General features: G+C 39.2%; 1 protein-coding gene across 1 annotated transcript in view; it reads left to right on the top strand.

The window, feature by feature from the left end:
• Positions 1-3,868: 3,868 nt before the first annotated feature.
• CPED1 (cadherin like and PC-esterase domain containing 1) overlaps positions 3,869-18,918 on the top strand; it is a 301,545-nt gene continuing 286,495 nt past the window's right edge. Inside the window, exon 1 of the mRNA XM_030857653.2 lies at positions 3,869-4,474. Within this exon, the coding sequence (XP_030713513.2) occupies positions 4,226-4,474 (249 nt within the window). The 5' untranslated portion in view covers positions 3,869-4,225. The remainder of the gene's footprint in view (positions 4,475-18,918) is intronic.

Here is an 18,918-nt window from a genome sequence, read left to right as displayed (position 1 = left end):
TGAATTTTACATCACTGTGGTCAGAAGCTTTCTTGTTTTTTCTTTTTTTTTTTTTTAAGAAGATGTTGGGGGTAGGAGTTTATTAATTAATTTATTTATTTTTGCTGTGTTGCGTCTTCGTTTCTGTGCGAGGGCTTTCTCTAGTTGTGGCAAGCGGGGGCCACTCTTCATCGCGGTGTGTGGGCCTCTCGCTATCGCGGCCTCTCTTGTTGAGGAGCACAGGCTCCAGACGCGCAGGCTCAGTAGTTGTGGCTCACGGGCCTAGTTGCTCCACGGCATGTGGGATCCTCCCAGGCCAGGACTCGAACCCGTGTTCCCTGCATTAGCAGGCAGATTCTCAACCACTGCGCCACCAGGGAAGCCCCAGGAGCTTTCTTGAAAGAAAAAGGCTTTCCCCTGCAGGAAACCAAGTGGGCCCAGAATCTGAAGACTTCCTCTTCTTACCAGGTTGCAACAGAGAGGAAATCCATGTCAAAAATGCATCCCTACAAGCGTAACTTCGGAGCCTCAGGTGACCTGTGAGATTATCTAGTGATCACTGAAGCCCCTATTTTATGAGGAAAGTGACACTCAAAGAGAGAAATACTTTCCCAGAGTTCCTGATAGGATACTGGAATCTTCTCTATTAGAGATAGCTTTATTTCTCTAGTTTAAAAAGTAAAATAATTTTTAAAAATACCTTTTCAAACAACAATTATTAAATTCAACCTCTCCTTTCACCCCCACTTCATATCAAAACCGAAAGGGAACATAAGTGTGATGGAAGAGTATGTTTTGTGTTAGAGAGGTTTGAAGAGGAAGATTGTTGTGTTTTGTCCAACGTTGAACTATAGAATTCTAAAAGACCTGCCACTCTATTGTCCCAGGTTGATGCCACTTAAATACAGGCCCTTGAATACTGAAGTGATTTAGGGAAAGAGGTACTTTATGAAATTATATGCACAAAAACATTCAGTCTGAAACACTGCCAGAATCCACAGTTTCATATAATTCTACTGCGTGTTACCCTCCTACTCCTGTCACTGAAACAACTTACTCTCTGTCTTCACTGTTCCCTGATCTGACACCTCCAGACTCTTAACACATGCTCCTACTTCACCTTGCCTTACAACTAGGGCGTAAATACCCCCCACTTGTAGTCTCCGCCTTCCTCTCATCCCTCTCTTGCTCTCATTCTCCCAAACCAGCATCGGCCCCCCGCCATCACCTCAAAGAATAAAGGAAAGAGAACTAATACTAAGCGCTCATGTTTGCTTTGGGGGCTTCTCCAAGAGGCCCGATATTTGATAATTATCTGTTCATATGTCTGGCACCAAACCAGACTGAGCTCAGCCACAGGATTGAAAACATAACAGACATGCATTCAGCATGCGTTTTTCCAACACATGTGCACAGAACGCTTATCGTATACATTATTTCATCTAGTCACGCCAACAACACTTCAAAGGAAGAATTAGTATCCTCATTTCACAAATCACTTGTTTAAAACCATGTGATAAGAGGCAGTGCTATGATTCTAAACCCAGATGGGACTAACTCTAACGTCAGATGTTGTCTATGGACTGCCTTAGTCTATTTGTATCTTATTTCCCGCCTCTTCTTTCCAACTTCCCACTCTAATTATCCCTTTTCTCACTTCTGCAGATAGTCGTTTATTTACCGTCTTCCCACTGGGTTTTTCAACCTGCCAGTATCATTTCTAGAACACTAATTTGCCATCTTCTGATTCCTGTTACTTGAAGTGTAGCTATAAAATTTAACTAGGCTGTTGTCTTTCACTTCTCCCAGATCAAAGACAATATGATTTTAGCATCTGGTTTATGTTTTAAATTTAATAATGCATAAAAATAACCCCTCAGGTTCCTCAGACTCTCAGTCTTCAGACTTTTTGCCTTAATAGAAATGTGTGTTCATTCCTTTTCACCTAGTAAAGAACTTCGTCTCACCTCAGATCACACCAACACAAGGACAATTCCAGTTTAGAGAACACCAATTCCTATTATCTCTCAAATTACATTGTAACTATATCTTCCAACACTACTGTTTAACCATTTCCTCTTAAAACTCTCTTGGCTTCTAAAAGTCAAATGCCACTTCATTTTCCCCTGCTATCAGTACTTCACTTGTCATGGGATTGAGGATTCTGAATCTATAAATAAAAAATATTTTAAAAAACTGGAGGGGATATATGCAAGGGTTCGGGATAAATCTAGCTTTAGTGTGAATACTTATTCTCTAAAGTTTAATTAATGTGTTAAGGTGTTAAAGTAGTTTCTTACAAGCGAGAAGGTAGATGACCTTTTGTCTCTGAATCTGTAATAGCGAGACACCCGTAGGGGGCGCTCCGTCTCACAAAATACGAGTGACTGACAGCGTGCCTAAGGGATGGGATCACTTTAGAGGTGTGGCCTCACAGGAGAACCTCAGCCCACAAGAACGAGTTTTGGTCAGAAACAGGTCACAAAACCTATTTAGAAGAGCCTTGGAAGAATATCTGCTGTGAGCCTAAGCCAGTCCTGGGTGTCCAGAGATCGCAAAGCAAAGGCTGGGAGACGTGAGCAACATGCACTGGACAGATTGCCTTTCTCCATGGCATTCCCTGAGCCGACTCAGCAAAAGTGGATGGAGTTTGCAGACTTGCCCTGTTAGGGGTTCCTTGTGGCAGTCTGTATAGCATTAGATTGAGTTGACTTCTGAACAAAGCGTGCTGCGTACCCCTTTCTGATGACCGAAAGTTACCAACGTCTGCTATAGTCCACTCATCACGGGAGTGAAGTGTCAGGCAATTAGCCTTTGAAAGACTCAGCCCTAGTCCAGGAAAGGAGCAATAATGTGATATGAGTTAGGTACTGAGCAGAAAAAGATCATTTCCAGTGGAATCAGTGCATACAACAGACTTTCATGTTCTGAGGTCCAGACAGTACCCGTGACCCTCTTATCCCCATAAGAGTGACCGTACGTAATTCCTTCGAGTGAAGATCCTCCCAATTCCCTCACCGAGCCTGCTTTAGTCTCCCCCTCGACCTTTGACATCAGCTGACGAAGGGCTATTTGTTTTTCCAATGCTGTATTAGAAAAAAAAACCCAGAAGGGGTCAAATATCAAATAATGTATTTAAAATTCTACAGCTCTGGGTGGACAGTCACATTTCAGGGGAAATGAGAAATGTTGTTTCCAGTCTGGGGAAGCCCACCCTTTCTGATCCTGGGCTAACGGCGCGCTCCGGCCGCCCCCGAGGACCTAAGAGCCCGGGCCTTAGCCCCGCCCCCTCGCCGGACAGTGGCTGCGCTGCCCGCGGGCCCCGCGCCCGGCTCCCTGCGCCCTGCTCCCCGCTCCCCTCAGCGAGTGCGGCCGGCGCGCGCGTGTGGCTCTGTGTGCCTGCGTGAGTGTGTCCGTGGGTGGGAGATGAATTGGAGTCATACGACTGGGTGTTTCCTTCCGAGTGGTTTTGATCAGCAATCCATTAGGGGATCATGGAAAGTATTTTTTTTTTCTGGCTAAAAGGATGAAAACTGAGTAAGTACGTAGAACTTTGAACTCGAAACGGAATGAAACAAATACAAGGCAAACCCCGCGGATGGTAACCATGTCCCTTCAGACCCTGTATTCCCTTTTTCTGTTAAAAGCCGGGAAGGCTTACAGGAAAGCGGCAGTTTAAAATGGAATGAAGGGAAGCAGTTAAGAAACATGAAAGGCTGAAAGCAGGACAGCTTTAAAACCGGAGGAAAAATGAGGAACTGTTAAGGCAAGCTGGCCCGCCTCCAGCCGTGCAACAGGCACTATGGTATAAACCTATTGCGTTCTCCGGTGCTGTTTTTAGACTCCAGATTTACTTTGGTGTTGCTTCTCTTTTCCTGTGAAGCTTTTACTGTGAGCTTAAGGATGTTGTGAAAAATAAGGCATTACCGGAAGCAACAGTTTGACAGCCTGGAGTACGCTCAGGTTATTAGTTACAACTATTATTATTTTGATGTCTTTTTTTAACCGAGGCCAACCACTTTTTACTGTCATCCATGGAAGGGCTCTTATTAACCGCCGCAGACTTTTGGGACCGATGATTCTTTGGCAGGATACTTCGGAAAGTTCTTAAGTGGGGATGGAGCTATCTTGATTTGATTTAAGTTGTGGAAAAAGAAGACAGATTTGTGTTTTTCATGCTGACAAAAAATAGCTGCTATGACTTTTCCGGCAACGTGGACAGGGGCCAAGTGAAGCTGAACTGGTCATGGTCTGTCGTCCAGTGTTCCTTTGTCGTCGGCGATTTTGCCCCCGGCCCTTCTTGGTGGGCTTGGTGGTGGCAATCTGTCTCTTCTACCAGACCCTGACATTCCGGGGGGCAAGGAAGCTCACAGCTGCTGTCCCTGAGGCTGCCCCAAACACACCCACCGAAACCCAGGCAAGCAGATGCAAGGAAGGATTGTCCCTGGACAAGCAGTGCTTACTTCTCTCTGATAAGGCACAGGAAGTCAGAAAGGTAAGGCGGTCATAAGCTTAACCTTGACATTCTCTGCAAAGATAGCAGTCTGCTTCTCTCTGTCCCTTCTGTAAGACTAAAATTAACTTCCATGAGGTCTGAAAAGGATCAGACTGTATACACAGTCCAGACAGTGACCTTATGACAGTGAAACACATGTTAGCTTAAACTTCTTATGTTTACTTCCAGAGAGTCCTGGTCATTATTTTCTCTCTCAGAATTTCACTTCATTTCAGCTAAATGAAATAGACAATTTGGAGGAGATGGGAATGATGTGAATTCTTTCTAAAATACAGGGATTCTGAGAGATCTGAAGATTTACAGTTCAGGAACAAAAATCAAATATTCATAAAATTTGGTAAACGTTGAGTGTCTCTTTCCTCAAGGCAGTCAGTATGAGTGGTCAGACCATTCCAGACTTGAAGTTACTGCAAAATTACATTTTATAATTGGTTAAGTCTATTTGTCACATTTCTAAAGCAATACATTTATTTTTTGAAGCACTTAAAAAATAGTATAATAACCTTCTTCAAAAGAATTGACACGGCATTTCATTGCTTATAGAATTAGAAAAATACAGATTATTCCATACTTATATTATTCTAATTAACTTTACTAATCTTACTTGTCAAGTGTTGGAAAAACACGAAACATAAGTAAATACACAGAATTTCTATTTTAATATACCACTCTGTTCATGCCTGTTAGTGAAATGAAGACCTTTAAAATAATCCAGTCTAGAAAAGAAACAAAAACACACACACATATTCATGATAGCAAAACCACTGATTTCTATGCAATAGTGTAGCAAGATAATTTAGGAATCTGTAAGTACTATCTTATATCTAGAGTAGATTTAGGTAGGTCCTATGATCATGGTTAGTGTTTGGAGCAGAATTTCTTGTTGAATACCAACACTTACTGCTACCATTATTGCTAACACCACACCATCTTGTTTAAAAAATTCTTTTATGTATTTCATTTCAGACTCATAACCTTTTGAGCTAGGTAAGGTAGGTATGATGACACTCAAAGATGTTTAGGCAGGCCACGTTATGACATGATACATCCATCTGGTCCCTACTGCAGGGAAGATGCTCTAAAAAGTAAATTCAAAGCTCTGATAACAATTTGTGAAACCACAGCTGTAAGAACATACTGAAATACGAGATAATATCAGGTTTGAACAAAGAAAATGTGAAGACTTCTGAGTGATTATTTTATCAACAATGTCAAGAAATATCTTGACCAAGAAATAGGACAAAAAAGCAGATAATATCACTAGAAACATATCGGGATGAAACTTCAACGGCAAGTGTGAATCAAATATTAAATTAATTGACGAATTTATATTTTTTGTTAATTTATACCAGCATTAACTTAACTCGTATCTACATTTTTAATACCTCAAATTTATGATGGTGTAAACTATGACTTTGAAAGTCACTTCTTGTTTGTTTCCAATAACTATAATTTCTTTAAAAATATTTGAGACGGTTTTGCTCTTTAAGTACCTAAAATTTTTGCTAAGAACTTTGGACAAAAAGGTTTTTATTCATTAACTTACGGCCTTTCTTACTCACTACTTGACTTTACGGTGACTCCTGTTTTTGACTGTAACTTAGGCATATGTTAACTGTTATTTGTAGGCTGTCACAGAAAATTCCATTTCAGCTTTGGACCTCCTGCCACTTATAAACCATCTGAAACTTATTGGCTCCTCGTGTAAAACATTCACTCTAGAATGTTCTTCACAAAAAATGCCTAACACATGATGATTTTTTTCCACAGTCTTAAATATTTTAACTGTAAGCAAGATTCTGAAGTCACAATTATAGTTCAGAAGCTCAGTGGATATGAAAACTGAATTTCCAAACATTTGCCATGTACTTCTATTTTCAACTTAACTTGGGCCAGCCTTTGGTTTAGAGCCAGTTTTTATTAGACAGAAAGTATCATGTGGAAGTTAGTTAAAATCCAATATAAATTAGTTCTCCTTGTATTATATGTTCCAGAAAAGAATCAAATAATAATCACTTTTTGAAGATTAAATATTCTTTCAGACAGCTAAAGTGAAGAAAGAAACGTGTTTGGAGTACATACATAGATCCTTCTCAAAAACAGCTACCTAAGAAGTTCATTAAAAAGATAACTGATAAGATGCTACCTAGATTTTCCTCAAGACCTAAAATATAGCTTTTTAGGCATTTTATAGAAGATGCATTGTTTCTATCTATAAATCTTGGGTTTTGTTATTACTTTTATTGGCAAACCAAAATATTCATTTTACTAGCGCTTTCCCTTACTTGTATCCATCCATCTTTAGGTGACTTTTAAAGTTACCTAAAACAGCTGGTTTTGACCTCAGGTTCATGGATTCCAGAAAGTATTTGGATGTATAAGATGTCTACCAAACCCAAGCATTTTATGCAAAAAATGTGTGTACATGTATGTGCTGTTCTCTGGGAAAAACTATGATCCTCTTCAGATATTCAGACCTAAAGAAACACTAGGAAATAAGACAATGCTTAAAAAGCAGTACATTTCAACTTTCATTGCCCCTTCAGGAAAAGTTGGGTCTGAGTTTATAAATCTAAAAAAGGAAAAAAAATCTTAACGAATCCACTAGAAGACATTTGAAAAACTATTTCAGTGAATGCTATAGTGTCTGCAGGGATAGACATTCTGAAACCGAAGTATGCTCATAGCGTATTTCTCAAATCATAGTTTTCATACTTTCATGAATAAGCAATAAGTATTTCCCAGTTGTTTTGGTTGTAGTTGTTTCTAAGAGAGGACCTTTTATGCTTTACCAGCCAAGTAACAGAGCGTTCTGGAGTAGCAAATATTTAAAGGTAAGTGACTGTGCTCTTTACACCTTTGTAACTGGGATCTGGTTCAATGTCTAAAACTGTTTTCAGCACAGATTGAGATCATGGTATGGTATATGCCAACTTTCCGTAGTGAGGAAGTGCGCTCCCTCCTCTGGCCAGATTCCTTTTTCCATTCGAGCTTTACAAACAGCCTTGCTAAGCAGATGTAATTTTGTCATTTTTTCTGGGTTTTCTCCCAATATTAGTTGCTTGTGCTGTGTCTTAAAATTATTTCAACTTAATATATAAACTGAAGACAATTTGAGTTCTCTTCACTGAAGTAGGTCACACAATAGATTTATTTATTTTCCTAGAATCTAACATTTCAATATTCCATAACATAGGAAGCACATTAAATTATAAACAGACACAATGGAAGAAAATTTCCTTGGTAAATCCTCCTTTATTGGAAACTTAGCTCTTTGGGGAATATATTTGTACTCACCATAGCCATGTGTTTCTGATTATCTCTTGTTGATGTTCCACAAGGAGACTATTTCTTTGTTGTTTGACTCTTTGTTCTCCATTTCTTCTTGACTATTTTCAGTGACAGTTCCCTACAACTACTCTCCCAGTGTCCAACAATAAGCCAATGCAGATAAGTGAATGTTTTCACTACAAATACTTCTTATTTAATCTGTTTCTGTTTCTAATAATGCATGATATATTTAGCATCTGAAAATTCTAAAAATTACTTGTTTAGTCTAGGTTTTCCCAAAACAGAATCTATGGCAAACACTTAAATGATAACATTGTATTGGTTGGTGCAATCCCAGGAATATGAGAGAGGGGGAAATAACGAAAAAAGGAGAGCAAACACAAATGGGTGAATTATTGGGAGACATTTCCAGAGAGGCCGTATTAAACTACTGCAACTCAGAACAGGCACCGGGGGAAAAGGGCAAGAAGGACAAGCAATTTATCTGTCTCCTGGCTTTCTCTTTCTTCCGTCTTTCATTGGTTAGAATTGGTCCCATGCTACCTCTAAGTAGTATTGCGTGGATTCTCTGGGTGGCCATGGGGGAGCCAGTGCCTCGGTGGGTGCAGTGCTGCCAGGTAAAAGCGGGGTGGACCCTCCTTTCAATCTGTAATGTGCATAGGAGCGTCCAGGTCTCTGGTGGGCACGGTGGTGAAAAGTGTCCATAGCTTTATGATCACAACAGTGGCATGAGTAATGCCCTTTGGAGGGGTAGGGCAGGGTGATCTAGTGTCTGATCCAGTAGTTAATAGAAAGCTAATAGAAAGCTAATAGAAAGTAGAAAGCTAATTTTGCTTTCTAAAATCCACAGAGAATTTCTAAATATGTTCCTACTCTTGGGAAATAGCATCACTTTCTTTAAACAAAATATTTGTAACTATCTCACTGAGAGCTCTCCTCTCCAACTGAAAAAAAACCCCTTCCTTCATCTTTACCTTTTCTCCTTCTCATCCCTTTCATTCATTCATTCATTTTCTTCATTTATTTAGTAAATATTTGTTGAACAATTTATACTTGCCAGACACTGTGTCAGGTAGTGGTGATACAGAAATATACAGCACTCTGAGACAGACAAGTAAATAAAGAGAATGTTAGGGAATCCATAACTTTAAGGCAACATTTTGAAAGATGAGAAGGAACTAGAAAGTGTAGAGAAAGAAAAGAGTATTACAAGCAGAAAACACCGCATTTGCAAAGAAGAAATTAAAGAGTGGCGGGGGGGTGGGGGGGAAGCAGAGCGAGAAGGCAAATAGATGCAGTAGAGAGTTCAGCAGGATATAGATGTCGGAAATGTGGGCATGATAAGGAGTGTAGATTCTGTCCTGAAGGCAACAGGGAACCCCCAAAGAATGAAAAGCAAAACGTGGCACGAATAGAGAGAACACTCCAGAATGCACATTGCAGAGTGGACTGGACGGGATCGAATTGAAGGCAGGCAGACCAGTTGAGATGCTGTTTTAGAGATGGGAGTTGTGCGAGTGCAAGCCAAGGAATCCCAAAGCTTGCCAGCAAACCACCAGATGCTCAGAAGAGGCCGGGAAGGATTTCTCTACAGGTTTCAGGGGTAGCATGGCACTGCTGACACCTTGATTTCTAGCTTCTAGCCTCCAGAGTTGTGAGACAATACATTTCTGTTGCTTTAAGACACTCAGTGTGTGGTACTCTGTAATGGCAGCCCTGGGAAACTAATAAAATTGGGGAGGCAGAATGGTTCAGCATGTGAGCTCTCAAGTCAAATCAATAGCACTTCTTACCTTGCTACCTTGGGAACATTTCTTGACCTCTTCAGGATTTTCTTTCCTCACATGAACATGCATATATTATCACCTTACAAGACTACCATGAAGCTTAAATGAGAGAAATCATGTGAAGCACTTGAAGTGTCTGGCGGGTAGGAAGTGCTCAGTTAGTATTAACTATCAGGATAATTATTATTTAATCTCTTTGAGGATTTACCCATCTCTGTAGTTTCTATAGACCCTAACATTTGGCCTTCCCAAAGTAGGTGAGCAATGAGTTATTGCTGGCAGTGAACATAAGTACTTAGGTAAGGAGAGTCTGAGATGAAAGATACATTGAGTTTCTCTCCCTGTTCTCCAGCCTCTAAGCTATTGCCTTTTCGCAGTAAAATGAGCCTTTAGAACCAAGATAAAACCTAGGGAGGATGATAATGTCACTCAGAGTGAGGCCTGCTTACCTCTAAGCAAGGTCTTCGGTTTGGGCTGAATTTTTTTTTTTTTTTTTAATTTACGATGCTAGCACTATCCGCACGTTATAGCTGAGGATATGGAGAGATGAGATGGGTGTAGAGTAGGGGAAAGAGGTTAAGATTTTTGACACTGAATAAATATTTATCTATTTGTTTACTATCTGTCTCCCTACATAGAATATAAGCTCCTTAACAGCAACGACTTTATTTGACTGGTTTATTGCTACATCCCCAGTGCCAAAACAGTATCTGATATCTCATGAGCACTGAATAAATATCTAGTCAATGAATGAATAAATAAATGAATCATGAGTTTAAGGGTCAGAGACAGTCCTCTTTAAAGCAGAGGCCAGGAGATGAGAGGAACTCCGCCCTTCTCTCTTTTTGCCTTCACTGAACTCTCAGGTCCTCCACTCTGTCTTTTCCCTGTACCAATATTCCTCGAAGTCCTTCCTGTACCATTTCTTGCACTTTTGCCTAGTGTAACGATCTTGCATTTTGCTACATTGAATTTCCTTCATCAGTTATTATACAGCTCTCTTCTTCTCTTCAGCTCATTTGTCTCTTTGGGATTCTTCTCCTCTAAATAAACATCCTCAAGTATCTACCATAAATTACAAAATAAAAAATCTCTCCTAACCTATATGCCTCGCTAAATACTTCCATCCCTCTTGGCTTCTCTGTCACCATCATTTAACCCCTCTTTGTCTCAAGCAATTTCCATTTTTTTAACACATTCTGACAAAAATTGAGGTTTTCCTTTTACATGTTTTTATATTTTAACCAGATTTGGATGTAAATATTCTAAAATAGAGCTGATGGCATCTAAAGACAGAGGTCTATGTATAGGAGTCTCTCAGGAGATGTTTTCAGCATACTAACAGGTATGTGATTTTCCTAGAATTGTTTGGGCTAATGATGAGCATTTAATGCTTGTGGATTTCTCTGAGATAGTTTTTTTGTTTGTTTTTATTAATCTACTTGCATATATTTTATTTTTTGATGTTTTCCTTATTAGTTATCTATTTTATACATAGTAGTATATATATGTCAATACCAATCTCCCAATTCATCCCACCACCAGCCCCCCACCCCGCTTTCCCCACTTGGTGTCCGTACGTTTGTTCTCTTCACGTGTGACGCTATTTCTGCCTTGAAAAACGGTTCATCTGTACCATTTTTCTAGATTCCACATATATGTGTTAATATATGATATTTGTTTTTCTCTTTCTGACTTACTTCACTCTGTATGACAGTCTCTAGATCCATCCACGTCTCAATAAATGAACCAATTTCATTCCTTTTTATGGCTGAGTAATATTCCATTGTATATATGTACTACTTCTTCTTTATCCATTCATCTGTTGATGGACACTTAAGTTGCTTCCATGTCCTGGCTATTGTAAATAGTGCTTCAGTGAACATTGGGGTGCATGTGTCTTTTTGAATTATGGTTTTCTCTGGGTGTATGCCCAGTAGTGGGATAGCTAGGTCATATGGTAATTCTATTTTTAATTTTTTAAGGAACCTCCGTTTTGTTCTCCATAGTGGCTGTATCAATTTACACTCCCACTAACAGTGCAAGAGGATTCCCTTTTCTCCACACCCTCTCCAGCATTTGTTGTTTATAGATTTTCTGATGATGCCCATTCTAACTGGTGTGAGGTGGTACCTCATTGTAGTTTTGATTTGCATTTCTCTAATAATTAGTGATGTTGAGCAGCTTTTCATGTGCCTCTTGGCCATCTGTATGTCTTCTTTGGAGAAATATCTGTTTAGGTTTTCTGCTCATTTTTTGATTGGGTTGGTTGTTTTTTTGTTATTGAGCTGCATGAGCTGTTTATATATTTTCGAGATTAATCCTTTGTCCGTTGATTCGTTTACAAATATTTTCTCCCATTCTGAGGGTTCTCTTTTCGTCTTGTTTATGGTTTCCTTTGCTGTGCAAAAGCTTTTAAGTTTCATTAGTCCCATTTGTTTATGTTTATTTTTATTTCCGTTACTATAGGAGGTGGGTCAAAAAGATCTTGCTTTGATTATGTCAAAGAGTGTTCTTCCTGTGTTTTCCTCTAAGAGTTTTATAGTGTCTGGTCTTACATTTAGGTCTTTAATCCATTTTGAGTTTATTTTTGTGTATAGTGTTAGGGAGTGTTCTAATTTCATTCTTTTAAATGAAGCTGTCCAGTTTTCCCAGCACCCCTTATTGAAGAGACTCTCTTTTTTCCATTGTATATCCTTGCCTCTTTTGTCATAGATTAGTTGACCATAGGTGCCTGGGTTTATCTCCAGGCTTTCGATCCTGTTCCATTGATCTATATTTCTGTTTTTGTGCCAGTACCATATTGTTGTGATTACTGTAGCTTTGTAGTACAGTCTGAAGTCAGGGAGTCTAATTTCTCCAGCTCTGTTTTCTTCCCTCAAGATTGCTTTGGCTATTTGGGGTCTTTTTTGTCTCCATACAAATTTTAAGATTTTTTTGTTCTAGTTCTGTAAAAAATACCCTTGGTAATTTGATGGGGATTGCATTGAATCTGTAGGTTGCTTTGGGTAGTATAGTCATTTTCAAAATGTTGATTCTTCCAGTCGAAGAACATGATATATCTCTCCATCTGTTTGTGTCATCTTTGACTTCTTTCATCAACGTCTTACAGTTTTCTGAGTACAGGTCTTTTACCTCCTTAGGTAGATTTATTCCTAGGTATTTTATTCTTTTTGTTGCAATGGTGAATGGGATTGTTTTTTTAATTTCTCTTTCTGATCTTTCGTTGTTAGTGTCTAGGAATGCAAGAGATTTCTGTGCATTAATTTTGTATCCTGAAACTTTACCAGATTCAATGATTAACTCTAGTAGTTTTCTGGTGGCATCTTGAGGATTCTCTGTGTATAGTATCATGTCATCTGCAAACAGTGACAGTTTTACGTCTTCTTTTCCAATTTGTATTCCTTTTATTTCTTTTTCTTCTCTGATTGCCATGGCTAGGACTTGCAATACTATGTTGAGTAATAGTGGCAAGAGTGGACATCCTTGTCTTGTTGCTGATCTTAGAGGAAATGCTTTCAATTTTTCACCATTGAGAATGATGTTGGCTGTGGGTTTTTCATATATGGCCTTTATTATGTTGAGGTAGTTACCCTCTATGCCCACTTTCTGGAGAAAGTTGTAAATGGGTGTTGAATTTTGTCAAAAGCTTTTTCTGCATCTATTGAGATGGTCATATGGTTTTTCTCCTTCAGTTTGTTAATATGGTGTATCACATTGATTGATTTGCATATATTGAAGAATCCTTGCATCCCTGGGATAAATCCCATTTGATCATGGTGTATGATCCTTTCAGTGTGTTGTTGGATTCTGTCTGCTAGTATTCTTTTGATGATTTTTGCATCTATATTCATCACTGATATTGTTCTGTAATTTTCTTTTTTTGTAGTATCTTTGTCTGGTTTTGGTATCAGCCTTACGGTGGCCTCATAGAATGAGTTTGGGAGTGTTCCTTCCTCTTTAATTTTTTGGAAGAGTTTGAGAAGGTTGGGTGTTAGCTCTTCTCTAAATGTTTGACAGACTTCACCTGTGAAGCCATCTGGACCTGGGCCTTTGTTTGTTGGAAGATTTTTAATCCCAGTTTCAATTTCATTACTTGTGATTGCTCTGTTCATATTTTCTATTTCTTCCTGGTTCAGGTTTGGAAGGTTATACCAGTCTAAGAATTTGTCCATTTCTTCCCAGTTGTCCCTTTTATTGGCATAGAGTTGCTTGTAGTAGTCTCTTAGGATGCTTTGTATTTCTGCAGTGTCTGTTGTAACTTATCTTTTTTCATTTCTAATGTCATTGATTTTAGTCCTCTCCCTCTTTTTCTTGATGAGTTTGGCTAAAGGTTTATCAATTTTGCTTATCTTCTCAAAGAACCAGCTTTTAGTTTTAGTGATTTTTGCTATTGTTTTCTTTGTTTCTATTTCATTTATTTCTGCTCTGATCTTTATGATTTCTTTCCTTCTACTAACTTTGGGTTTTGTTTGTTCTTCTTTCTCTAGTTCCTTTAGGTGTAAGCTTAGATTGTTTATTTGATATTTTTCTTGTTTCTTGAGGTAGGCTTGTATAGCTATAAACTTCCCTCTTAGAACTGCTTTTGCTGCATCCCATAGGTTTTGGATCATCATGTTTTCATTGTCCTTTGTCTCAAGATATTTTTTGATTTCCTCTTTGATTTCTTCAGTGATCTCTTGGTTATTTAGTAACATATTGTTTAGCCTCCATGTGTTTTTTTTTTTTAACATAGTTTTCCCTGTGATTCATTTCTAATCTCATAGCATTGTGGTCAGAAAAGATGCTTGATATGATTTCAATTTTCTTAAACTTACTGAGGCTTGATTTGTGACCCAAGATGTGATCTATCCTGGAGAATGTTCCGTGCACATTTGAGAAGCAAGTGTAATCTGCTGTTTTTGGATGGAATGTCCTATAAATATGAATTAAATCTATCTGGTCTATTGTGTCATTTAAAGCTTCTCTTTCCTTATTTATTTTCATTTTGGATGATCTGTCCATTGGTGTAAGTGAGGTGTTAAAGTCCCCCCACTATTATTGTGTTACTGTCGATTTCCTGTTTTAGAGCTGTTAGCAGTTGCCTTATGTATTGAGGTGCTCCTATGTTGGGTGCATATATATTTATAATTGTTATATCTTCTTCTTAGATTGATCCCTTGATCCTTATGTAATGTCCTTCCTTGTCTCTTGTAACATTCTTTATTTTAAAGTCTATTTTATCTGATAGGAATATTGCTACTCCAGCTTTCTTTTGCTTTCCATTTGCATGGAGTATCTTTTCCCAACCCCTCACTTTCAGTCTGTATGTGTCCCTAGGTCTGAAGTTGGTCTCTTGTAGACAGCATATGTGTGGGTCTTGTTTTTGTATCCATTCAGCAAGCCTGTGTCTTTTGTTTGGAGCATTTAATCCATTCATGTTTAAGGTAATTATCGATATGTATGTTCCTAAGACTGTTTTCTTAATTGTTTTGGGTTGTTTTTGTAGGTCCTTTTCTTCTCTTGTGTCTCCCACTTAGAGAATTTCCTTTAGCATTTGTTGTAGAGCTGGTTTGGTGGTGCTGAATTCTCTTAGTTTTTGCTTGTCTGTAAAGCTTTTGATTTCTCCATCGAATCTGAATGAGATCCTTGCCAGGTAGAGTAATCTTGGTTGTAGGTTCTTCCCTTTCATCACTTTAAGTATATCATGCCACTCCCTTCTGGCTTATAGAGTTTTTGCTGAGAAATCAGCTTTTAACCTTATGGGGGAGTTCCTGTGTGTGTTATTTGTTGTTTTTCCCTTATTGCTTTTAATAATTTTCCTTTGTCTTCAATTTTTGTCAGTTTGATTACTGTGTGTCTCGGCATGTTTCTCCTTGGGTTTTTCCTGCCTGGGATTCTTTGCGCTTCCTGGACTTGAGTGGCTATTTCCTTTACCATGTTAGGGAAGTTTTTGACTATAATCTCTTCAAATATTTTCTCGGATCCTTTCTCTCTCTCTTCTCCTTCTGGGACCCCTATAATGTGAATGTTGGTGCATTTAATGGTGTCCCAGAGGTCTCTTAGGCTGTCTTCATTTCTTTTCATTCTTTTTTCTTATTCTGTTCCGTGGCAGTGAATTCCACCATTCTGTCTTCCAGGTCACTTATCCATTCTTCTGCTTCAGTTATTCTGCTGTTGATTCTGTCTAGTGTATTTTTCATTTCAGTTATTGTATTGTTCATCTCTGTTTTTTTGTTCTTTAATTCTTCTAGGTCTTTGTTAAACCTTTCTTGCTTCTTCTCGATCTTTGCCTCTATTCTTTTTCCAAGGTCCTGGATCATCCTCACTATCATTATTCTGAATTCTTTTTCTGGAAGGTTGCCTATCTCCACTTCATTTAATTGTTTTGCTGGGGTTTTATCTTGTTCCTTCATCTGGTATGTAGTCCTCTGCCTTTTCATTTTTTGTATCTTTCTGTGAATGTGGTTTTCGTTCCACAGGCTGCAGGCTTGTAGTTCTTCTTGCTTCTGCTGTCTGCCCTCTGGTGGATGAGACTATGTAAGAAGCTTGCGTAAGTTTCCTGATGGGAGGGACTGCTGGTGGGTAGAGCTGGGTGTTGCTCTGGTTGGCAGAGCTCAGTAAAACTTTAATCCACTTGTCTGCTCATGGGTGGGACTGAGTTCCCTCCCTGTTGGTTGTTTGGCCTGAGGTGACCCAGCACCGGAGGCTACTGGGTCTTTGGTGTGGCTAATAGCGGACTCTGAGAGGGCTCATGCCAAGGAGTACTTCCTGGAACTTCTGCTGCCAGTGTCCTTGTCCCCGCAGTGAGCCACAGCCACCTTCTGCTGCTGCAGGAGACCCTCCAGCAATAGCAGTAGGTCTGGTTCAGTCTCCTATGAGGTCACTGCTCCTTTCCCCTTGGTCCTGATTCACACACTATTTTGTGCAGTCTCTGTTTCCCTCAGTCCGTCTAAGTCCTGCAATCAAATCCTGCTAGGCTTCAAAGTCCGATTCTCTGGGAATTCCTGCTCCCATTGCCGACGCACAGGTTGGGATGCCTGACGTGGGGCTCAGAACCTTCACTCCAGTAGGTGGACTTCCATGATATAATTGTTCTCCAGTTTGTGAGTTATCCACCCAGTGGTTATGGGATTTGATTTTATCGTGATTGCGTTCCTCCTACTGTCTCACTGCGGCTTCTCCTTTGTCTTTGGATGTGGGGTATCTTTTTTGGTGAGTTCCAGTGTCTTCCTGTCGATGATTGTTTAGCAGTTAATCGTGATTCCGGTGCTCTTACAATAGGGGGTAAGCATACATCCTTCTACTCCGCCATCTTGAACCAGTCTCTCTCTGAGATAGTTGATTAGAGCTATGTTAAATTTTTACAGTGAAATATGCACATGGATGAAAAATTGTTCATACTGAGAGAATTTTATACAAATTCGAATTTGCTTACATTAGACAAACTTTAATGAAGTCTTGATGAAGCTCATATTTAAGCAAGTTATGTTACATTTCCTTTGAACCGAGGAATTAATCAGTTTATAGGTGTCATTCTCTCTTGTGTTTTTTTTTGCACAATAGTGGCAACAGCCTCTGCCTTTCTCTCTGTAAGCAATTCTGTTTCTTGTTCTAATGGAATTGGAAACTCTCATAAGATAAACCCTCTGAGATGGAAACCACTGGATACACTGACATTATAAAAAGTGCTACCTATTATCAACTTGGAGTCTGTGGCCTTTGGGGTGAAAAAATGTTTTGGTTTTACTTTTCTGTTTGGTTTCCACTGGATATTTTTTCTAGGGAGCCATTCTCACTAAAACGATGAGCTCATGTTCTAAAATAGGATTTATGTTCTCTAACAGAAACTATACCAAAGTTGGAAATCTGCAAGGTAAAAGTCTTTTGTCAACCTTTGTACTTTACAAAGACTTGTTCAAAATGCAAACCAAAATATCTTGGTTATCAGGCACAGGGTTAAAAAAGGAATATAATGATAGAAGACGTATTGATTGAGTCTTGTTTATATATAAGGATCTTAATGAAAAAAATTTATTCAACTTTCAATTAAATTCACTAATAGAGGCTTTGGGTACTTAATAGATGAACCAAAGTAATAATTAAAAAGAGCACATGAATTTGAAAGTGCAGAATGGGTCCTATCAACGTGTTCTGAAATGGAACTGCATTGGTTTCACTAATCCTTACTTGGGGACTCTGAACAGAACCCCCCACCAGTTTGCTTGTACTGCAACCCAATCAGAAGAACTCTTTAAGGGGGAGGCTCTGAGACTCTGCATATTGATGGGGAGAACAGACCTGACCATCCCCAGCAAGGCTTCTAACCCCAAACCTGTTTAGTATACGGAATAAGCAGTCTAATAGAGCATCAGAATGTTGTGGAACAAACATGGGCTTTCTTACACATTGGTTCAAATTCCAGATGTGTCATTTACTAGCTATAGCACATAGACAAATTTTACCTGGACTTCTAAACTCTCAATTTTCTCGTTGGAAAAATGAAGCTAACTAAGCCTTACTTGTGAAAACTGATTATATGTTTGAAAACAGTAAGCATGGTGGCTGACCAGAGTTGGTGTTCAATAAATTATGGTGTCCTTCTTGCCCCTGAGAAGCTGGGTTTAAGCTCTGACCACAAAAACAAGCCCTTTAAAGGGCTTATATTTGTTTCAATAATGCACGTATAGTACATATTTTTGATCCTCAGCCTATGTGCTTTCTTCGTTATATTTTGCTTAGGCAGGTGTGTAAAGCGGTGTGTCCTATACTAACCGTCTGTTACTTTTCTTTTTGACACTCTCAGTGCAGTCAAACGCAGGCACATTCCACTGGTTTTCCAGGGCTGTGCACAATACTTCCTTCTTCTCCCACTCAAGAAAGTGTTTGCCTGCAAGTAGTGGGCATGCAGCACGTGTTCCCTGATTTATAAAGTGTAAATTATTACAAATTTTGATATTTTAATTCTTTTTATAGCCAATATAGCCAATATCTTATAACATACCTCACAGCTGATCTTGACAAAAAGAACCCGGTATCTGCTGCCATTCTGACTATGGCTAAGAGAGACATCTGGGGAAGAGTGGCCAGTTCAGGATGGGAGAGTCAGGCAAGGGAAAAAGCCTGATGACAATGACTAATCTATGGGAAGAAAGGAGAATTTATTTAAATAGTAATATTGCTCCAGGATCCTGGTGTTTCTCGTCGGTTTTGCAATAAGAAAAAGTGGATGGTGTCGGGCTGGTGGTGTAGACTTCTGGAAACGTCCTGAACCACCTGTTAAAAGTCTGTGTATCTGAGGCAGATCTTGTTGCGCCCCACTCACAGTCTCCAGGCAAAAGAGAACACACACAGATGGGGACCCGG

The sequence above is a fragment of the Globicephala melas genome, chromosome 9 (genome assembly GCF_963455315.2).
Source record: "Globicephala melas chromosome 9, mGloMel1.2, whole genome shotgun sequence".
NCBI classification, from domain to species: Eukaryota; Metazoa; Chordata; class Mammalia; order Artiodactyla; family Delphinidae; genus Globicephala; species Globicephala melas.
Note: the sequence above shows the minus strand (reverse complement) of the source record. Positions and strands in the feature narration are given on the sequence as shown.